The 23,899-nt window shown below is 40.8% G+C and overlaps 1 protein-coding gene and 1 long non-coding RNA gene across 2 annotated transcripts in view; one reads left to right on the top strand and one right to left on the bottom strand.

Moving 5' to 3' along the window:
* Positions 1-378: 378 nt before the first annotated feature.
* ltn1 (listerin E3 ubiquitin protein ligase 1) lies at positions 379-14,625 on the top strand. The gene is made up of 32 exons (XM_058087106.1): positions 379-533; positions 731-937; positions 1,058-1,156; positions 1,659-1,889; positions 1,968-2,020; positions 2,090-2,270; positions 2,521-2,694; positions 2,772-2,962; positions 3,040-3,193; positions 3,500-3,745; positions 3,808-4,089; positions 4,169-4,363; positions 4,976-5,017; positions 5,099-5,288; positions 5,365-5,604; positions 5,674-5,827; positions 6,104-6,254; positions 6,354-6,558; positions 6,634-6,790; positions 7,327-7,425; positions 7,514-7,641; positions 7,729-7,864; positions 7,939-8,083; positions 8,155-8,368; positions 8,455-8,692; positions 8,789-8,866; positions 8,944-9,130; positions 9,201-9,366; positions 9,439-9,659; positions 9,915-10,109; positions 10,203-10,370; positions 10,581-14,625. The coding sequence occupies exons 1-32, from the start codon at positions 492-494 to the stop codon at positions 10,641-10,643; spliced, it is 5,232 nt and encodes a 1,743-aa protein (XP_057943089.1). The 5' UTR covers positions 379-491; the 3' UTR covers positions 10,644-14,625.
* LOC131138294 (uncharacterized) overlaps positions 10,371-23,899 on the bottom strand; it is a 32,832-nt gene continuing 19,303 nt past the window's right edge. Inside the window, exon 3 of the long non-coding RNA XR_009132077.1 lies at positions 10,371-12,420. This is a non-coding gene — a long non-coding RNA (uncharacterized LOC131138294). The remainder of the gene's footprint in view (positions 12,421-23,899) is intronic.

Raw genomic sequence — 23,899 nt, 5'->3', positions numbered from 1 at the left:
TAATTTATTTTAGATATTGTGTTTTTATATACATAATTTAGTGTTAATTTGTTTTCTTCAGGTTTATTATTTGATAGAAAGCCCAAACTTATTTTTTTCAACTTACAGAAAAGCAATACGGCGTGTACTCCTGAAGGGCAGGAATGACTTCATGGTGCTTTGCATGAAACGGAAGTGAATTTTCACTGTTTAGAATAAGAACGTGATTCAAAGCAAAGGACGAGTAGCCATAGTACACGAAAACGTAATATTGTATATTAATACTCCTTGTAGCATGAATCAGTAATGTATACATGTCGCTACATAAAACATGCTTCAAATAACCATTAGAACATAAAAACAACATGAATCCAAATAGTCTACCAGGCTTCAATTTTATTCTGAAAATATTTCAAAGGTAATTTCCTGTTCCTGCTCGTGTGTATGTTGAGCATCGTATGGCTCTCATAACTTTACGTCACGTTAACAAACATGAACACATTTGAGTAGCAATGGGAGGCAAAAATAAACAGCGAACGAAAGGAAACGTTCGGGTAAGTACCAACGATTACCATCAACAGCGTTTACATTAGCGACATTTCACTAGCAGCTAATGCTACATTTAGCCATTGCGTTTTCCGGTTCGAGTCATGGTCACTTGTTTTCGTCTGCCGCAGTTTGGTCGACATTTCACGACTATTGTTTCAATTGGAGCCAACTAAAATCTCACGTTTTCCTGTCCAAATTGTAGCCGTCCAGTAGCGGCCGGGCTGCAGAGGTATTGACCCGGGAAGGTGGCGCCATCCCAGGTTTTGTTGGTTTCGACACAACGCTTACGTCAGAGTTGAGCTATGTCCCAGCGTTGCATGGCGCAGAGGAGATTGACAACCTGGTCGATGCAGACTTCAGACTAGTGCTTAGGAAACTGTCCAAGAGAGATGTTGTCACCAGACTTAAAGTAAGTTCATGCATTCATTTGACTTGCCACTGAGTTTTGTACCATCTAAACAAACAATTCCAACAAAGATTACACTAAGTAATGTGTGCATGCAGTTGATTTTGATTGTGACTTTTTCAGGCTGTACAGGATTTTGGATCCATGTGTCAAGAGAGGGATGCTGACGATGTTAAAGGGGTCCTTCCATATTGGCCAAGGATTTACTGCAAGATTTCAGTGGTGAGCTGCTCGTCCTGAATTTTAGGTCTGCTTCACGACAAATGTCAAACCTGATAGTTGAATTACTGTATTGATCTGATTTAAATCTCTGTAAAATAACTGCTAAATTGTGATGCGGTCCAGCGCTGCATGCTGCTGGGGCTCGGACTTGCAACCAGACAACCACACTTAACGGTACTTAACATGCTAGCCGGTAGGCTAAAATCACTGGCTATCAACCCACTGACCAGCACAACTCTTAAGGCATCGGGAAGTGAAGATTACCTCAAATCGTATTGCACAGCCACACCAGCTGGCATAAAATCCCAAGTAAGGTATAGAATATGGACATGACTGGCCACATTTTAACACGTAACTCAAATATTGCACAACAAAATGCTGTCTGCTGTGTTGCGTGTGTGGTTATTTTTATATTCTGCTATTGTACCAGCTCAAATTTCACAATACTGATCATTAACATCTTTGTAAAGACATCTTTTCTAATCAGTGGAATATATTTTAGGATCACGATAGGCGGATCAGGGAGGCCACCCAGCTTGCCTTTGAGCAGCTTGTGCTGAAAGTGCGTCGCAGCTTGGCTCCCTTTCTGAAGAGCCTGATGGGCCACTGGATTCTGTCCCAATGTGACACGTACACGCCCGCAGCCTCTGCTGCACACAGAGCCTTCCAGGCTGCCTTCTCGACCGCCAAACAGCCAGAGGCCCTCAGCTTTTGCAAAGATGAGATCCTTAATGTGAGTGAGAGGGTGGTGGAATCCAGGTTTTTGAAAATCAAAACACAACACTGTCATGTTTATCATCCCACTCTGCAGGTAATTCAAGATGTTTTATTAAAAGATACTGCAGACACACTCAGCGATCCTCAGTAAGTCAACAGAAATGCCACTAATCTTGCTGCTCTATCATCATGTTGATTACATCTTTTTTTTCCCAGAAGTGTGACTGAGGAGGAGCGAGAAGCCAAATATATGCGCATGCTGACCAGCTCTCTGCTCGGGGTGAAAAGACTGCTCTCTCTGCTGCCCCAGAATGACATGATGGCCATGGAACAGAGACTAGCTCTTCTTATGAGCCCAGCAAAGTTCTGGAAATACAGCAGACATAAGACACCGCAGGTACTGGTTGTATTGATTAAGATCCATTATCGTGCAACTGGGGAAAAGCTTGGATGAATCTGTGTATAATGATTGACTCAGTGGCTGAAAAGCTGGAAGAACATCTGCTGGGCCTTTTTGATAAGGGAGCTGATGGTCAGCTGATCCATTGCACCAATAATCTGCAGTTAGACAGCTCTTTATAACAACTTTAAATATTGCTTCCATCAAGAAAAACTTTGCTAAATTGGTTACATTTGCTTCTTCACAGGTCAGAGGGGCGTTCTTTGAGATGCTGTGTGCTGCGTGCGAGTTAACACCAGAGCTCGCCCAGGCAGAAGCAGCACGTCTCTGCCCGGCTGTCCTCCTCAGCATAGACGACACAGATCCTCTGGTGCTGCCTGCCGTTTGGGAGGCAATTCTTCATGTTGTGTCCTCCATACCCGTAAGTACATTTCTCATGGACTCTTTTAGCTGGTCTGCACATGTTTTTTGACCGCCTTTATGTTTCTCCTTCTGTAGGACTGTTGGACACACGTGAATGCTAAGAAAGGCTTCTTGCCAAAACTGTGGGCTCTGTTAAAAGAAGGGGGCAAAGGCATGGCTAAAGCCCTCCATCCTAACTTGATGCCTTTCCTCAGTAAACTGCCACAACAGGTCACCAATCCAGCCTTGGACTTCTACACCATGTTTTTTACCTCACTCATACTCGGGTAACTCTCACTGGATTGTTTTTTTGTTGTAGAGATGGGCATTTAATATATTGGTCTGAACTGTGTTTGTTGTCTAGTATTTCCAGTGAGCGCGCCGCCAGTAGCCCCTCAGAGAATGCCATCATTGTGACTTCCATCGTGGAGTGCCTGAGATTCTGCATTATTCGCCATGCAGCAGAGGATGAGGAGGATCATCAGCACAAAATATGCTCCATGCTTATTTCACAGCAGGTTAAAGTCAAATAGTTGCATATAAGTTATTGACCCACATATAGCACAACGCTAAATATAAGACAACCTCTTTTTTTTGGATGAAATCAAAGACCAAATTATCAATGTTTTCAAAATCAGTTAAGAAAATAACTTTTAGAATATATTTGCTAGTTGTTCGACAGTTCATCACTGGTGTGTGACAGGAAGAAAAGCTTTCACTCCATTGCAAAGTTATTTGGCACCACCTTTTTTAGCTGTTCTGTCTGAAGTCAATGTGGTGCCTTTCCCTGCCATATCAAATCAAATACAATTTTTTTCCCTTAGCTTTTGCCGCTTCTCGAAATGGCTCTTGAGAACCCCACTCTACAGAATGGCCCCCTTTTCCTCCTGGTTACTGAAATGATCGTTTCCTGGGAGAAGAGGGCTGACGGTGAATCCAAAGACAGCAAGGGTGTCTTTCATGGACTTGTAGCAGACTTCTGGGAGGAGCTTGGCCTTGTGTTCACGCGCCATACAGACAATGAAGAAGCAAATCCACAAGCTTTAGAGGGGATTTCAGCCTTACTGCAGGTCAGTTCGGTTTATTATTGGCAGTGTAGCCAATCTCTGATCAAATGTTTTCCTTTCTCCAGGTGATGTGCTACCCGTCGAGAGTAAACCTAAGGCACGCACAGAAGAAAAAGTCAGTCAAGATTTGTTTATCGGGAGACGAAGAGGGCGATGGTGTGGAGGTGAAGCAGACAGAGCTTGTGGAGGCTACTGCATGTGGTTCCCCGCAGACCTGCCATTTTGAGGAAGTAGTGCAGCAGCTGGTGCAGCTGTGTCTGGTGCATGTGAACGAGAGATGCTCGGAAACACATCTTGTATTCCTCTCGCTTCTACTGCAGTCTTTTCACACCACCAAGATCTTCACTGTGAGTCGGTCACAGTATATCACCAGTTTAATGGCCAATACAGTCACCAAGGTAACTTTGATGACTTCATTTATCTCAGACATTGGTGGAACTGGATGAGAAGGGCGAGGATAGTGTGAGCAATCCGGCTGTGCGTTTCCTGCTGGAGCGAGTGGTCCCATGGCTGGCCGACAAGGAACGGATGGAGACACAGCACCTGGTGGAGATGGTCTTCAGCTCACTGTCTTGCTGTAGCCAACAAGAGACCACTCGCATCCTCAACCATATCACCACGGTAACATTTTCCATCTTCCCCCATTTGAACGGCTACACTGACAACATCAGAACTATGACAGGTGGCGGGATGCTCCTTTTGTGTTAAGGTATTTCACAACCGTGGTAGTTGAAGTTTAACCCAAAAGCACTAAATGAATACAAACCCACCATCCACCAGTACAAGCCTTGAGCTTGTTTTTCAGAGAGCTGTACCACAGAAATATGTACATTAGCACTCAGAGAGGCAATCAAATCTTTCCTTGACGCATTCCCACATAGTATCAGCTAGAGTCCAATCGATATGGGATTTTTGGGGCCGATACCGATATTGAGGGCTGAAAGAAAGCCGATAACGGATACATCAGCCAATAACCGATGGCAAATACATTTTAAAAAAGGGTATTGATATACACAGGATATATAGTACATGAAGATGCAATGCAAAGAAGCAGATGACTACCAAATGAAAAGAAGGAAGTTTAATTAGAAAGCCAGTCAACATAAGAACTATTTAATTAATGTCACACAGCACATTGCCACAGATGTCACAAGTGCAGAGGGAGCGTGCAATAGGTGTGCTCATTGTTGTGTAGCATGTTTTCCAATGTGTGTGTGTGTCTGTGTGTTACAGATGGGACTTCACTGCAGAATCACTCTGCAAATCATCCAGCGCGTATGTCTCGTTTTGCTCATATTAATATTAATTGTCTGTTGTTGAATAATGTGAGAGCATATCCGCTATCCACCCTATCAGGCCTGCATCGACCATTCCACCCTTGCAAGTTGTAGAGACTGGCTAAAAGGGTCAGTCCTGGGTGAGCATCTCCTGGGAGTAACTCAGGAGATCTGCAAGGTCACACCCAGCCGCTCAGACTGTGCTTCTTCTACCAACTGCCCCAGCTGGACCCTCATCAGCCTAGTTCTCTCTCAGCATCACAATAACGGTAATAAAGTCACTCTGTTTTGCAAGGACTTTATCTCATGTATGTTGTCACAGTGGATTTGTTTGGCACACATTAGAACCTCTGATCGGGGAGGTGTACATGGAGAAGATCTTGGAGAAGCTGCATGCCACGCTGTCGGAGACAAAAAGCCTATCAGATGCAGGCAACATGGAGCCTCTTGTTTCCTTCATCTGTGATGTGGCTTCCACCTTCTTCTCGTCTGTACAAGACTGTCTACTGCTATCATCTGCCGAGGAACTCCTGCTCACCATCTTCCAGCTCATTTCCCAAGACCAAACACGAACTTACCTATCAGGTATGTTTGAACACCCCCCACTTGACATTTTTGCTTGAGAGATGATGTGTGTTGATATTTCTCTGATAGACTCACTCTTGGATAAGATGGAGAAGGTGTGTGTCGCTGGGATTAAGTCATTGGTTCAAAACTCTGAGTATGAGGTGAAGGAAGGTGGCTTTCTGCACAGTGCCGCGCTTTGGGTTAAAAGCCGACTACTTACTGTGTCTCTGGATGTCAAAAGGTAACACATCACCCCACTCTGATGTTGTTGTAGACATGAAATAACAGATTTCTGCCATTTTTAACCTAATGTTTAATTGAGATGATCAAAACAAATTAAAAAAATGACAGGAAGAGCCCATATAAAATACAATATATGGGTGTAAGAGACTTATTTTGGTTGTAAAGAAATTAAGGTTGATAATTGGACAGGAACAACCTCATGCATGGTCTGTCACTTCAAAGTAGCCTACCAAAAAACAATGTTTTTGTTGCTGTCTCTTTATGTCATATTTAGTTTGCAGTATGTAGTTACGGCGGTACAAAGCGTAGTGGAGACCATCACTTCTGTCTGCGATCAAGATTCTTCCGTCCTCACCCAGTTCTTTACCCACTTGATGCCCAGTGTTGCTGGGTGGACCAAACTCAGACAGGCATTGCCTTCCTACGTAAGACAACCAGTGCTTTAAATTGTATATAGCCAGTGCAATAGTAATGCTATTTTACTTGTGTGGATATTTACATGTTGTACTTCTTTCCATCTCCAGTGGGTCAAGACCCCATTGCTGACGAGCCGTTATAGGGGAGTTTGTGACACGCCCTCTGTGGACATGTGGAAATTGAAAATGTCAAATATATTACCAGCCCACTTGTGTGCATGTGCGCTATTAGGAAAAGTGGCACACACAATCACCCTTTCTCACCCAAAGAACAATAAATGCCAGCGGCATTTGACTCACCTCATACACACGGGTACATATACAATGTACACTTATCTTTTTTTTCTGTTTATGTATATGTTCTCATGTGGGGGTTCTCATTTCTCAGTTGCAGAGTTGCTGTATGCGTTGCAATGGTGTAAGGAGGTGGAGTACACCCCGGCGATTGTGTCCACCTATCACAGCCTGCTGACTGAGTGGGGGCTGTCAGGAGGTTTGCAGGACCTGTTTGCAACCAACGACCTGCTGGAGACACTCTACTCAAGGTCAGAGTGGTTTGTCACACATACTAAATACACTTAAAGCAACCATTAGTCAAATAAAAAACAAGTAAAATTAAATAAAATAACGTCTTGTGCTAAGGACAATATTATCTCTACCATGGCAACACTGGATCAGCTACTTTTGACATTGTTATATGGGTAGACCAGGCTGGACAACACTTAATTAGTTGGCTACTGTTTACATACACATGTACGACTAAATCTCATTTAGATGACTATAAGGAATTACTGCATTGACACGAATATAACATGGCCTAGTGGGTTTCTTTGTCATGGCTGCATCTCTCCATGATATTGCTGTGTGAGTGACAGGAAGAAATGCTGTGATTTTGCTTGGAGAGCGGTTTTGTGCCACCTGTTGGCATGATATTTCTCGACCCATAATATAAGACGACTGGCCGTTTTCCAATTTTGCATATATTTGTGTCAATCATCGCCATTCCTTACAGATGATTAAACAAGTACTAGGCCTATGGTATGTAATAATATTAATTGATGCTTTTAACCATATATTGTAGATGTTTTGAGCTGGGCGGTCTGTGGTCTCTGACACTAGAAAACTACATCCATACCAATAACTGTGACAGCCTGAGCAAACTTTACAGCCCTGTTGATAGGTGAGTGGGAATTTATCTGAATGCATTAGTTCCTTTTCAAAAAGCATGGTGGCTTGAGCAGAGGTTTAAATTGAGTATGTCTGGTCAGTTTATTGCCAGTGACACGAAGCAAACTCAGCACACTCCAGGTGCTCTGTCCCTCCTTGAGCCAGGATGACCGAGAGACTCTGGTCACCCTGGCCACAGCGGGAATCATCAATTGGGAAGAGGATGACAGTAAGAATGCATACAACCAGCATGAATTTCCATGCAGATGTATTTATAAATGAACAAGTCAGTAAAATAAATAACATTGCATTCCAGATGTGTATGGTTGTGTGGCGGTGCTTATGTGTTGCCTGCAAGCTGACACACAAGTGGAAGAGGAGGTAGTGCAAGCTGTTCTGGCCACAGTGATGGAGTGGAGGAACCGTAAGGAAGACTGGTTCCTTTTCGGCAGGTAAGTCGTCCATGAAAATACCACCTAATAAATTGTGTGGTGTATCTTTGATGCTTACTCCTCTTGTTTCTCAGTGACCTGTCTAAAGCAACTACACAACAGTTAAACCTGACACTGGAGCTGATGCGCTTCCTGTCTTGGCTGGTGAAACACTGTCCGACATCTCTCAGCAGTAACCAGTGGGACTTCTTACTCTGTGCGATGTTGGCGTGGTTGGAGGTGAGCTAACATTGCCACTCTGCTGTCTCCTCCACTGTACATTTATCTGCTGCCTTGTTTCCAATCTCAAGACTGTCAGCGAGAATGTGAGCGGCCTGTGGAATCCATGGGTGCAGTTGTTTGCGTCCGAGAGTGCCTACCTGGTCGTCAACCTGAACCAGTTCTTTGCATCATCTCCACCTGATGTCCTGGAGAAGCTGCCATCAGAACTGGAGGGGGAATGGAGAGACTTCTTTTTGGACGGAATCTACAACCTGCTGCTCCCCATGCCTGTCAAAATCACGGGTGGGTTTTAAACTGAGGTGTGAACCCGATCTAACAGTCTTGGATTAATACATTCAACGCTTTTTCCATCTTATGTCTGCATGTAGAGGCCTTCAAAGAGCCAGACGACCCCATCTTTCCTCTGGCTGTGCTGCAGTCGCTCGGTGTGGCGTTGACCCATGTGCCGACCCAGCAACTCAACCAAAACAACCTGCCGGCTAAATTCATAGCCAACCAGAAGACAAACCTCCCGCAGCCTCTTCAGACGCTTCTCAACACCTTCTGTCCTCTGCTGCTGTTCAAGGCCAGACCACTACAAGTCAGCGTCTACCACTTATTGGCAAAGTAAGGCTTCCTGTTGACCTCTGTGTTTTAGCATGTTGGTTGTCCTGCAGAAAAAGGATTTCAACACATGATGATTCTCCGGTCTTCTTAATTCAGGGTCATGCCTCAGCTGCCTGAATGTGACAGTGAAGGAGACAGCAACAAGTCAGATGATGAGGGAGATGAGACAAGCCTGTAAGTCAAGAGTTGTCACATAAAGTTAGCAGTCTAGAAAGAAGTGCTGAGATTTTAGTTTTGTTGTTGTCCTTCAGCTCTCCTCCGGCTGCTCTGATGGCCGTGTTGTCAACCTGCGAGGAGTTGTGCGACAGCATCCTGGCAGGACTTCAAGTAGGAGAGTTTGCGGTGGTCTCACCTCATAGTGTGGAGTTCTCTTGCATCCTGGGCTACCTGCTAGCCTGGAAACTGCTTCTCACCTTTTTCAAGTCCTCGCCCTCACATGTGAGTCATGTCAGTGATGATTCGGTGTTGTGAATGAGCTTTTATTTACTTTTCGCTCATTCTCCTCCAGCTGCGTGCCCATTACGCCCAGTATCTCAAGAAAACCTGCTCCCTCAACAAGCTTCTCCTCCACCTTTTCAAACTGATGCCTGAGAACCCCATCTACCTGGGCCAAACACCAGAACCTCGAGACTCCAAAACCTTCTTCACAGAGAGCCTCACTCTGGCGGTTGACAGTAAGAAGAGAGTATCAAAATAAATGGCACACACAAAATCAGTAGCACTAACTCGGCATTGCAATCCATCAGGAAGGGATAACATCGAATGGGAGCTCCCCCACCTGGCGTGCAGCGTGTACTACAGCACGGTGCAGGACTTGCCCGCCATGGTGCGACTGTGGTGGAATAGTCAGGAAAAGCGTGTGAGCGGCGCTGTGGAGAAGTTCACCACCAAACACGTGAGCCCAGTTCTCTCGGCGGCTGAGATCTCATCTGTCCATGGCAGCACGGAAATGTTTGACAGCATGACGGTAAGTTTTGTTTTCTTCATGTGTGTCAGATAGCAACTGCAGCAGGATGAAACATTTTCGAGCTGTGCATCAAAATTCAGCATTGCATTCTTGTGAATTTATTAAAACTAAACTGTCTTAGTTAATAGTTGGAGAACATGTTATTGGAGTTGACTGTAAGTGTCAATCGCAGGCAGTTGAGCAATAACAGGAGAAGAATGGTGGATTATATGTTTTCCACCCCAGGTAACAATCTTCATACTCGTCTTTCTCTAGGTAAAAGCTCGCTCTGCTGCCAGGGAGGTGATTGCCACCTACTCTGTAGACGATATTTTTATCGAACTGGTGATTCAGCTGCCGCAGAACTACCCTCTGGGCTCCATCGCGGTGGAGAGTGGTAGGCGGGTGGGCGTCTCTGTGCAGCAGTGGAGGAACTGGATGCTGCAGCTCAGCACCTACCTGACGCATCAGGTACAAACACACACCGAGGGGATAAACACCTCTTTCACATCCAAGGTCTCTCAATGGCCATTTTTGAAAACATGTTCAATTTGATGTGTTCAGAATGGCAGCATAATGGAGGGCCTGGCTCTGTGGAAGAACAATGTGGACAAGCGGTTTGAGGGAATCGAGGACTGTATGATATGCTTCTCAGTAATCCATGGCTCCAACTACTCCTTACCCAAGAAGGCTTGTCGCACTTGCAAGAAGAAATTCCACTCTGCATGCTTGGTAAGTTGTCTTTTTATTATGTGGTTTGGTGCAACACAACCGCATTGAATTGAATGTCTCAGCACTTTAAAATTCCTCGCAGGTATTTGAACGTTACGTACATATCAACACTGATGGTTTTAAATGAGAGATGTATTGATTTTAACTACACAAAACATATACTCCATTCTGTGTTTTAATAATATTGTATTATCTCTGTCCTATCTCCAGTACAAATGGTTCACATCCAGCAACAAGTCCACTTGTCCACTGTGCAGGGAGACATTCTTCTAACCCCCAGCTTCTATCGATTCTGACTATTATTATTATTAGCTGATCAACATGGTGGGAGTTCACTCCGAGACCCCTTCTGACCAAAAAATAGGTTTGTATTGCCAGATTGGTAATGCCAGATTGTATATCTCTTTCCATAATCCTCTGTATATGCGTGTGTGTGTGTATCACACACATATATATACATATATGTGTATATGTATATACAGTGTGGGAGTTTGCCCCCTTCATGATTTCAGATTTTTTTGTCACACTCAAATGTTTCAGATCATCAAACAAATAGAAATATAATTACATTATTATTGCATGACAACACAACTGAACACAAAATGTTGTTTATTTTATTTTATGAAACTTATTATGGGAGGCAAAAAACTCCACACCACAGGACTTTGTAGATTTTGATTTTTTTGTGTTCAGTTGTGTTATTGACTGGCGAATATTTAAATTTGACAATCTGACAAAAATAAGAAATCAGGAAGGTGGAAACGTGTGTGAACTGCATTTTACACACTGAAGGGTTTACATTGTAGTGTTCAATCAAAGTTATATATTGATATTTTCCCAATATTTAGAAGTGTAAAGACAATGTAATGCATGCAGGTCCAAGACGTCATCTTTATAGATTATTTTAATTTCAAATCACAAATATCCAGCCTGAATGATTTGGCATCTTGCTATTATGTCTGATTGCGAGGTATATCATTCTGGAATAAGGGCGAATAAAATGCAATCAGATGGATATTAATTGGCTCGTTCCTTGTTTGTGATGCAATTATTCCACATTCATAATGATCGGCGCTTTAAAGAGACGTGAAAATAGTTTGGGGGTTATGTAACACTCTTCTGTAATATCAACACAGTGGTTCACCACCATTTGACTTTGTAAGTATAACCGTACTCGCAGGTAATTGGCTCGTTGCGTATGCGGTGATTTGAACCATATTTCTACAAAGGACAATTTCAATTTAATTTCAGCTCATTTTTGAGTCATACGTTTTTATGAGTCCGCAGACCACCATAATCACTGCAAAAAATTACATATAGGTTGATTATAATGATGAATCAGTATAATATATATTTGTTTTACTATATTTAATCACCATTTCCATTGATCATGACCATTCCTCATTGATTAGCCGGGAGAGATCACATGGTTCAACTCCCTTATAGCATTAATGCAGAGTGTGGAATTATTCATCGCTATATTGGATGGTTTTGCTTGCATCACCGCAAATCCTATACTATTCATTATGACACATCCAGCATGATCAATAACTTAGTTGCGCTCATTTTGTACCTGTATTGATTGTGTGTGTGTGTGTGTGTATGACTACCCACCTTTTATGAGGACATTTTGGCAAAAAAAAGTGCTAGGATGAGCTCCTTTCACTCAATTAGACTGTGTGTGTGTACTTTTGTAATTCATTATGATGTTCCAAATTTTATCAATACAAACACCCAGCACCCATCATCATCCGCCCTTGACCTTTTTAATAGCCATTGATCTGTTTGCTTGCCATAAATATTTATACCCCCTCTCTCTCTCTCTCTCTCTCTCTCTCTCGCTCTACACACACGAATACATGATACACACACCCTCCAGAGAGACAAGCTCAAATCTTACTGCTCATTATCTGCTTGATTAAGCAGCACAGCAAATGTTTATGAACTACATACAGTACAGTGGACGAATGTTCAGTCGTCTCCTGTGGTCAGCTGGTTCATCTTGTCACCACCAGATGGCAGTATAAGCACAATGCTTATACATCTTGAGCTACAAAAAGGGAAGGAAATGTCTCATTTTGTACAGATTCCTGATAATTCTAGACTATTATACACAACATGTTAATACAAAACGAAATCAATCTGCACCCTTATCCACATTGGCAGCAACAGTTCAGTAAGAAACCCTGTATGGTCATCTATATGTTAGAAATTGGGCAATGCAATTACATGATTTATACCAACTACCCAGCAAAAAGCTAATAAGGTCTGTCATATAGAATGATGTAAATTTGGACATAAATTATATTTATTTTGTTATTACAAAAATATATTAGAATACCTTTCTAGAGGCAAAGAAAAATACTATCAAATACATGAATGTTATAACAAAATCTAATTAATAATTCCTGCCATTTATGCCCTCATTGTGTGTGTGTGTGTGTGTGTGTCCACTCCCCCTCACCGTCTTGATCTTTTACTGAACCTCCTCACTCGTGGTATTGCATCTGTATAATATTACACACTGTGCATAATCAATAGTAGAATGTGGATCCTGGGAATTTATCTGATCCATTTAACCCCGGCCCAAAAAAAACCCCAAACCCACACTGATCATGTCTATGAATCATTGCAAGTCTATCAGCTGTGTTACTCAAGTCGACAATCAATGTTATTAACGTGTGTTGTTTGCAAATGATAAGGCAAGTACATGATGATTATTGAGTTTGCTATTGCTTTGCTATTGCTGCTACAATGAGTCATACTGTACAGGCCTTTTAGGGCTTTTCCTGTCATATCAGCAAACAGTGGACCGATCTTTCAGTATCACAGAAGGACCACAGGAAGTGAAGATACTTGATTTAAACCTTGAGGCTCCTGAAAATTAAGATACGCTTTAGAAAAAAAATGTAATATTTACCGCAACATAGGTGAAAAGTTGAATATTTGGAATGAGTTGCAACAGCCTTGACCGTGTCAATAAGTGATGCCAACATTACTTTTGATGTACTTTGGAGTTCATTAAAAAGAAACGTACACTTTTTAGCCTGAGGTCTCGAATGCTCCCACTCATAAATGTCATATACAGTATAGAAAAAAAAAATAGAAAAGCAAAATGTGTAGTTACAAAGGGAGACAGTGGGAACAAATCAGTCCCGGGGGTAAAGATTCTAAGCATAAATCTCCTATTCTATACACCTTGCAGTAAGAGTTGGAATTATGAAAGTAAATAAAATAGAATACTGTCCATGTTTCATTCAGTTAGTCTTAAATTTCATCGATATATTGAAAATCAAATAAACAGTTAATTAAATTACTGATAGGATTGAATAGGGATAGGCTCCAGCACCCCCCGCGACCCTCGTGAGGAAAAGCGGTAGAAAATGAATGAATAGGATTGAATATTGTTTACATTGTGCCAGATGCACAAACCGGTACTTTAAAAAAGGATAACATAGAAATGTTGTCCAACAACAATGACTTGCCGGGTACACCCTGGACTGGTCGGCAGCCAATCACAGGGCACATATAGACAAACAACCATTCACACTCACATTCATACCTATGGACAATTTGGAGTCGCCAATTAAGGTAACATGCAGAGTAACTGGAGAAAACCCCCACACAGGGAAAACATGCAGAGATTTGGACCCAATCTCCTGACTGTGTGGCCAACATGCTAACCACTCAGCCCATTGTTTTTTTCTCTCAGCCACTTTTCCTTTCTGTGGAAAGACTGCAGCGACAAGCACCTCCCAGCTTGCCCCCTACTGGGTGTAAATTTTATACTGCAGTTCATGACGAAACAGCTAAAGTTTCTACCCTCGTAGCAAGGTCATATCTATGAAGTCTTAAAAAGAACTCTTCTACTTTAGTGGGAGTGTAGCCCATGAGTCCACATGAAGATAAGAGCCCAAGCACACGAGGCCTGTAAAGGGAATCAGAGCATGACCGAATCCATTTAAATGCAACCAGGACAAACATGCCTGAATATTTTAGGTTGCGTGCTTTTATCCAACTTCAGTGTGTCTCCTCTCAGCTTATTTGACAATGTCACTGCACAACGCTGAGGTAACAATTAAGGGGGCTTAAAAATATTTCCTCGCAAGCTCAGTCTGCACATTTTTATGTCCACACGATTGTTCAAATATTCAATGTATCATTTATACAGGCTGAGAAATAGACTCTCAGAGCAGAATTAGATTTACTGTCTCATTTCAACGACCACAATGTCAAGCCCGGGGGTTTTGAGATACATCCTGCTATAAAGTAACCAGAAAGCTATTATCACATGCAGAGAAGAATGTCTTTGTCATGAAATTTTGTGCTTTTTTGATTATTAATCAAACGGGATAAAAGACATTTAACATTTAGGGCTTGGTGTTATGAGTTAGTGCGTTGGGTGTAGAGTTTGGGATTAGTGGTTAAAAGTAGAACAGGTGTAGGTTAGAGGAGTTGCTGTTTCGCTTCGGCATTGGTGTTAGCATAGGTTGTGTGTCAAATTGAATAAGTCAAATGTCGGTTTTACGCACTAGTTTTTGTATGATGTGTACACGGTCTTGCTTTTTTGTACAGTTTTGGACGTAACAAACTAGTCAATTTGACCTGTACCCTAGCATTCCACTAAATGGAGCATCTAAAGTGCCAGCAATGTGATAACGGAACACTTCTGAATTCGATCTCGCCAAGATTTACAAAAATCTCAATCAACAATAAACTCAAGCCATTAGTCATCGTTTTCTGCATGTAAAACTGTAATTAGAGAAAATTCATCATATTTTGGGGTGACTGGAACAGATTTCTTGGATTTACATGATTTCTTATGGAAAAAAAAAATCTGATTTTCACCAAACCTTTTGCAACAAATTAAGGCACCACTGTGCATCTGTCAGTACACCTAACAATTTCACAGAGTAATTTTAATTGTGAATTGCAACCACTCAAGTTAGTCCCTCCCCTTCTGCTACAGTATGTAGCCAAGATAGTAATGTCTGATGATGGCTTACGTCTATTGTTGCGCACTCAACATCGGGGTGTGTTGACTCCATTTTTTGCGAATGCGTTGTCAAAGTGTCGAAGTGCTCAAACAAACACAGACATAGTGTTAGGGAGTAGTAGGAAGTGTGAGGCAGACGCTGCCCTACTTCACAACTCTCCTTCATTGATCGCCATTATTTTAAAACCCTGTCCTTTATAGCTTTGATCGCCATTATTTTAACACCCTGTCCTTTATGCTACAGCTACATCTCTCCAGGTCACTGTTGTGAACTCTCAACCTCTAAATTAGTAATTAGCTGGAGCCTATCTGAGATGACTATGGGCAAGAGGCGGGGTACCCCCTTGACTCATCCAATAGACAACTTAGAGTCTCCAATTAACCTAACCCTACACCTTTAACCCTAATGCCAGAAACCTAACACCTTAGACCCTAACCCTGACCCCATAGCCCCTAACCTCATATCGACCACTCATTGAACGGCAAATCCCTTAGATTGTTTAGGACCAAGGTTATCCCAAATCTCTTACTTCTTTAACAGAACAAACTGAAAATGTAATGTTGTATTGTTGACATCAACGTTTACTTCTGGAACGCAACTCTATGCCCTTTTAGTTTCTGGTATTTATGTTTTATTGGGCCTTTTGGCAGCTGTATCTCAGTGTAGCGAGTATATCAAGATCTGATCCCAGCTGCCTCTGTCTGTCTCTATCAATCATCCGTAGCTGATAAACAGAAGTATACAAAGCAGTGCAGTGCAAGGAAGTCCTGCAAAGAAATCTTCCATCCTTAAAAGTTTCATACAATTAGGCAAATCCTAATTGGCAATTACTTTGATTTGTAATCCTAAAAGGTATTTAATGAGCTCATTTAATGGTGCCATGGAGCATGATGGAGGATGCTAATGGTGTTTTTTTTTGGGAAGAAGTGTAACACCTGTAGTGCCAACAAGAAAGATATTACGTTGAAGTTCTTAAAAATAAAAATAAAATAAAAAATACAGCGGGGCATTCAAAGCTCATGGCCTAAAAGGCAAGATTGTTTGGACAAAACAAAAGAGGGCAAGTAGTTTTACTTTATTTTTTAGATGATACATAAAAAAAAAATTATTCCGGTGAACACTTGCTAATTTTTTCCAAGGTTTGAACCCTGTAGCAAGTCTATGCCTAAATTCTAATCTCATGACTTCTTCTTTATTTCAGAGCTGCTACTAACTGTTTAAATCGTTCTCAAGTCTTTAAGGACACGGCAGCTGTCTTTGAAAGGAGCCAATCACAAGCTATCGGTGCTCTTTTCCACAGGAATTTGCAGGATTTCAGTGTATAGTATATAGCAGTTTAATAACAGTCTGACTCACGGTGTCATCTTACTATGAACAGTTTACTTACACTAAACTAATCACAGAGCAACTTGACACTCAAAATATGTACCTGACAAATATACGAAAGTGTACTAATATGAGTTTGAAATGAAAAAATAACTACTTTAGTTTTCCCCATAAAGCATTGGATCTGAACAACGCATTCATTGGAGCGCTGCAATGACATCAGCCTCCCTCGGTACTTATCAATTAATATCTGGCTACTCAGTACAATATAGCTTAATTGATATCACTAATACGAATTAACGAAACGTACACCATAATGTCACATGCTTTTAGTAACAGTGTGACGAGACTCTCCTCCCAGGCACAAGCAGTAATCTACCAACACACATTTCGTTTCAATATTGACAGTGGTTAATTTATATTTACATTTGTGACAGTTCAGAAGTGTTATTTACATTGCCTGTACAGTAAATAAAGGCTTCATGATGGCGACACACGAGTTCCTACCCAGTGGAACATTATTTTCTAAAAGGTGCCGATGTAGTAAATATAAAAATGAAAAATGGAATTGTGAAGAGTTTATGTGCCATTCTTCACTCTCAGTACTGCCAGGATAGAGTGAGGGCCGGGGTGCTAATACACTCACGCTAGTAGGAAGCTCATGTAAAAAAACAAAAAAAACAAAACAAAAAACAGCAAGAGGACCAGAAGAGAGTGTGAGGCTGAGAAAATAATGGCGATGGCGGTGGGGGGGGGAGCAAGATGAGGTCGAGACAGAAGGTAGAAAGAAAGAGGAGACAGGCTGTGCCCTCAAGCAGAGTTGAAATGACAAATGACTCCGGCTAAATCGGAGCCATTATGTCTACAAAAAGCTTCGACAAGATGAGGGATGCACGTGCGCTACTTTAACTAACTTGTTTGGGTGAAATCTATGTGTTCGTGGTGTCATGCTGTGTTGCAGCACGGCTGTTAGCTTTGTCAATGAACGCCACCCTGCAATCATTCACGCTCTTCCATGCTGGCTTGCGTGTATTCAGCTGACGGCCAGTGCATTCAACTAATTACGCCTTTCCAAGGAGCCGCTAATAATTCAGCATTAATGAGCACACCGCTTTGTATTCTTGGGCAAGAGATACCTGAATCCGCCTATGGGTGTAGATGCTGCGCAGTAAAATGAGTAAGAAATAAATAAAAAAATAACAAGGTAATCAATTAAACTAACCATGCAATTAAGGTAATTAATTGCTTGTACGCCTCCGAGTGTCCCGGGGCTTGTCCTGCAGTGGACCGCATTGCCACACTGGTCTGGTGATTAGATTACAAAGTCACACTTGCCATTCGGGGGGGGGGGTTCCTTTTATAAGCTGCAAAGTGGAGCCCCGCTGCTAGCTGGAAGCCACACTCTTAAAATGAAGCGTATAATGAGTAGCACACATAAGGAATCCTTTGGAGGGATACTTGTACTACAGGATTGAAATGTATCCTTTAAAAAAAAAAAAAGCATGTTCATCAACATATTTTTTTCCTGAATTTTTAGTCTTTTTGTGTTGCTGGCTATTTGAAAACTGTAGCCAAGGCGGTGATTTTACAGATATTATTACAAGAACCTAACAAGCGATAACATTTGATTGTGTTTAGTTTAGTTTACCTTACTTTAGTTTAAAGAGATGAAAGTAGTAATTAATAACGACTTTTGCAAAATCTGTTCAATTCAACTTTTTCAGTGTAGCAGTTTTCATAATTTTATGTTTGACAATTTTATGTCTTCTTTTCTATAAACTTACTATCTGCAGTGGAACCTTGGTTTGTTTTTTGGTTGACACCGAAAATTTTGCCCACAATTTTGCCTTGGTTTGCCGTGATTCCCCTGTTAGCGTACAAAATGGTTTGTTATTATGTATATCTTGTTGTTATATAGTTTGTAGTATGGTTGTGCTTGCCAAGGTCCGTGGGTTAGCCTCAATTTTTGTCTTGACTCAGTGAAAAGCAATGGGAGCAACTAGCATTATTTCCCAGTATGAAATTTGCTCTAACTTCTTTAATACTTGGTCTAGAGCAGTGAATGAGTTAGTAAATTCAAGTTCAAGTGATGTTTTATCGCATCAGTCCATCTATATTCATGCCCTTCCTGGTTAGCAACCCACAAGCTAGTGAACAAAATGGAAACCGGAAGTTATGTCACCTGTCAATACAATCAGAGTATTTTAGCAATGCAAAAAATCCGACACTGCGTGCGTGCTCGATTAGTAGAGTCCATGCGGACATATTTTTTCATTCGATTTTGAGTGTCAAACACGTCGATTAGAGCTTCAGGACAAGATAAAAAATGTATGTAGGCTATAAATTCACTTTAATATCTATCTGCTGATGAAATTTAATTAAAATCTGATATGAAATATGTTAATTTTGCCCCGGAATTGCTGTATACATCTAATTTGTAGTGTGGCGTGGAAACCAAGTTAAAAATCACGTGTTCAATGAAGGTACAAGTAACATTCAGTGTGCCTTTTTTCTACATGTCAAACAATTGTAAAACTATAAACTATAAAAATGTGGCTTGTGTTAACATTTATGACTTTCCGGAATGCATGGATTTCCATTATTTCTTATAGGAAAAATGTATTTGGTTTACATCCGTTTTGGTTAAAGTCAGACCTTCTGTAACACATCAATCATGCTAACCAAGGTTCCAGTGTTCCTTTTCTCAAAATGATATTTTTCAGGTACTTGATTGGCTACTATCCCCAAACAAAACACAATAACAAAACCTACTTTTAAATAAATACCTCTTTCAAAACTGAGCATTATTATCTTTTGTAAAGGCAGAACTTGCATGTATTAACTTGTGCAGGTGGTTCAACGGAAAGAAATCATGATTTCTGCACTACCTTTTCCACTATTGTACATTTCAGGCTTGATTGACTACTCAAGGGAATAGAAAAACGGCCACCGCTACACAAAAACAACTATTTGTTTGCGCAATTTGGATTCATCCTGATGTTTATTCCCAGTAATCTGGTGCTTTTTCTCTCGCCACAATATGGAAGATAAGAGCGGTTGTCATTACTGTAATGTGTTGTACGACTGAGTGCGTGTCCGTCCTGCATGGCTGTTTACACTTGTATCATAATGAACACGCTTGACAGACGAATTAGCAAAGTGCCACCATACTAGCATGCACCATCGACGCCGCATGCACAGCTGTCCTTGCAGTGATAGCACGCTGTATTATATGCGGCCAATAAAACATATTGTTGTTGGGGGCTAGTAAAACTGCCTGGATAGGACTTTATTTATTTCAGATAACATCTTGTCTTCCTTCATTATCTTTCTGTTCATTTGGAGGCTTCCTGAGAGCTTTTTTTTCCATATTTTGTATCTATTCATGCATGTACAGCACATATATACAGACAGTCGTGTGTCACTTCAGATCATCAAACAAATGTAAATATTAGTGAGAGACAAAATGCAGTTTTTAAATGAAACCTTTATTATTTACTCATTCAATCCCAACCATTTTTCAAAGAAGTCCCTCTCAGTAAATGCCCATTTTGACTTATTTTTCAAGGCACGCAGAATATTGTGTTCTAGGCCTATATAAACATTGTACCTCCCAAAAGAAAGATTAGACTCATCTTTCAGCGGAAAAAAAAACTACGTTTCTAACGTTTTTGGTTCTTTAGTAATCAGCAGCAGAACATACATGGGTAGGTTTCAGCAAAATTTTAGTTCTCAACTAAAAAGGAGAACAACAGCTTTGACCCTTTTACATGAAAATTATTTATTAAAGGCTGCACGGGAGACAAGTGGTTAGCGCACAGGCCTCACAAGTAGGAGACCCCAGTTGAATTCCACCCTCGGCCATCTCTGTGTGGAGTTTGCGTGTTCTCCCCGTGCATGCGTGGGTTTTCTCTGGATACTACGGTTTCCTCCCACATTCCAAAAACATGCTAGGTTAATTGGCGACTCCAAATTGTCCACAGGTATGAATGTGAGTGTGAATGGTTGTTTGTCTATATGTGCCCTGTGATTGGCTGGCCACCAGTCCAGAGTGTACCCCGCCTCTCGCCCGAAGACAGCTGGGATAGCGGTAGAAAATGAATGAATGAATGAATGAATTAATGAATACTATAACTATTTACAACTTTCATATTTGGAACTGAACTTTGTGTACGCATATTTATGCGTTAAAATTTTGCCTTCAATGTATAACTGCTTGCATGCTGCACGCCTCCCTGTAAGGGAAGGATGTATGCTGAGCTTTTATAAAATGCACTTCTTCCGCCTTGTGGCCATTTTTACGGCCTTTTGCGCAAAAAAACGTAAAAGATGTATAAATACGTCTTTGGATTGACAAAAACATATAAATATGTCTTTAGTAGCGAATGAGTTAAAGGAGTGTCAAAAAGTGATTGCCCCTTAAACAACCAACAACTGGTTGGTGCAACCTCAGCTGCAACAAATGCTATCAAAATTTTCGATAACTTTCAATTAGTCTGTTTTTTTCTGTCCCACTCATCTTTGCAGATTGTTGTAATTCAACCACATTGGAGGGTTTTCCAGCGTGAACCGCCTTTTTATTGCCATGCCACAGCATCTCAGTAGGATTCAGGTCAGGACTTTGACTAGGCCACTACAGCATTATTTAACTGGTATCTTATTTATGAATGAATGAAAAAACGAACCCGTCTAAAAAAAAATTGATAGTAGGAAAACATTTTATTTTATTAGACTTCATTTTGAGATGATAAATTTTCTATTATTATACTTTTGTATCAATACTGCTACAAAAGGCTTCAAAGCAGTCTTAGCATTTGCTCAACTCGTGCCTCATCAACAGATGGTTGCAAAGTAAATAACGACTCACTCAAAGACCATCCATGTTCAAGATCCATATCATCAAAGCTGTAATGCATTGTCTGCCATGAAAAGTGACAGATTGTGATTCGCTTGCTTTGCTGATTAGCTAATTACTTGATTGTAAACACAAACTTTCCTCAAATTTCACCCATTTGTTTACTCATTGCCAGCTTTGTGAACAGGAACAGATGCCAGACTTAACACTAATTCAAGCATATGGCTGCTTCACAACTCATGCATCACAATTACGACGTTAACTTCAAGATGGAACATACTGCGTTGTATTTGGTGCTTCCTGTTTGCATTTTTCTGGTACTCAAATATCTTTTAATTTTATCATTATCTTACATGCTATGGCTTGTAATAATTACATCAACTAAACATCAGCTTTGATTTTCCCAGCAGAACCTGTTCAATATTTTAGAATGATTGAACGTTTGAGATGAGGATAACAATCAAATTGTTTATTTTTCTTCAGTTTTGATGATGCCTTGTCTAAGCGAACAGACAAAGGGGAATAGTTGGAAAAGTGGAGGGACACACCAACTACTTTGTGACGTGTTTCTGGTTTTTTGGTGTGAACTGCTCAAATTTCACAGTTAAATTCCTCACCATGTTTCTGCATCTATTTAAATGCATTGTGTATTCCTTTGCTGACTTTTTAACTGTGTCCCCTCACATGTCATCATGACTTGTGTGAAAGCTGCGGCTAAGAAATATTTGCTGCCTGATGCTGGAACATGTCTGCAGTTTTACCCACTTTGCCATTTGGCCTTTAAACTACACGTGTATTAGCCAAGTCAAACAAAGAGGTTGTTTGCTCGCCGTCCTCTTTGGCCCATCTTAATGGCACATCTTTAATAAATATTTATAGGCAGCACTGTCGGTGGGTGGCGGCGGGGTAGGGGGGGGGGGGGGGTTATATTAAAAAAACATGCCATGCTAAGATGGCTTTATTCCCATGGAGATAGAGATCCTGTGAGTGAGGCGAGAGGTGAGGCCAAGCAGACAAGACGGTCATTAGTTTGGTGATGGCAGGCGAGAGGAGATGACTTTGGAAAGGGCGTGCAGCCTTGATAGACATCTGTTGGACTATACCTCCATTAAAGAAAGGGCGATACAAGGACTGTTTCTTCTCTTAAGTGTAGCGTTCACTCGAAATCAAGGCCTTTGCATTAAAAGACGGCATTCTCATTTAGAACCTAAAGAAGTGGAACCACTCTGGTCTACCCATGGTTTTTATTTGTTTTGCAAGAGAAAATAACACAAATAGAAATAATGCGTTGCAGTGTCAAACTGTTATCTTTAATAAGCATACAGACACTGTTTTTAGTAACATTTCAAGTTTTCATAATTATTTGTAATCGTCTTGAGTTATTACAGTATTACAGTAAATTCTGGTATATAAGTCACTATTTTTTTTCTCATTTCTCGGTTTATGCACTGGTGTGGCTAATTCTGATGTTGTGACATCTTCTAGACTTCAAAAACGGCACGACAAATTTAATTTAACACTTGAAAGATATACAGAAATATTCAAACATGTACAATTTTTTTCCAATAAATCTGAGCAATGCATTCATTGGAGCGCTGCAGTGATGTAAGCCTCCCTGAAATCATTACTACTTTTCTGGCAGTAAATGTTAAAATAGCTACATTGTTATTTTAAAGTCATATTCTTCCATGTTTGTTTATTAGTGTTGAGTGTCAAGTTGCTGTGTGAGTTTCATGTTATTTGTAAGATGACACTGTAGGTCAAACTGTTATATTGCGTAATGACCTCCTGTAATTATCAATGAGCTTGTTGTTAGTTTTTACATAGCTCGTGATTGGGTCTTTAGAAAAAAAATCCTGGTCATCACGGACATGTGCATACCATAATATGTCATTTTATGTTCTGGACACATGCGGCTTGTACAGTATATGTACAAATCTTGTTTTTTCCTCTAAATTTAGTAGATGCAGCTTAATCACCAGAATTTACTGTAAGTATAAATACTTTTGGATATTACACGATACATGGATCATGATTGTTAGTGGTGTATGATAACATACCCACAATAAGGTTCTATTTTGTGTTGATTGAATAGTTTGGAATTCCATTAACGAGACACAATAACGTACCACATTTAACTCTAATTATGTGCAAGACTTATGAGTGAAAAGTCATTTTGGTAACATTTTCTACTTTCTGCACTCTGTGTAAAGACTGCTGCAGTTTGTATACCTTTTGTATTTATGTTACAAACTGAAAGAATTGTATAGTTATGATGCCCCACAGCAGAAACAGGAAACTGAGTGAGTAGCATTTAGGACCCCCCCCCTTTTTTTTTTTTTTTTTTGCTG

Source organism: Doryrhamphus excisus, chromosome 11, assembly GCF_030265055.1.
Source record: "Doryrhamphus excisus isolate RoL2022-K1 chromosome 11, RoL_Dexc_1.0, whole genome shotgun sequence".
Lineage (NCBI taxonomy): Eukaryota > Metazoa > Chordata > Actinopteri > Syngnathiformes > Syngnathidae > Doryrhamphus > Doryrhamphus excisus.
The sequence above is the reverse complement of the archived record's forward strand: the minus strand, read 5'-3'. Positions and strand labels throughout refer to the sequence as shown.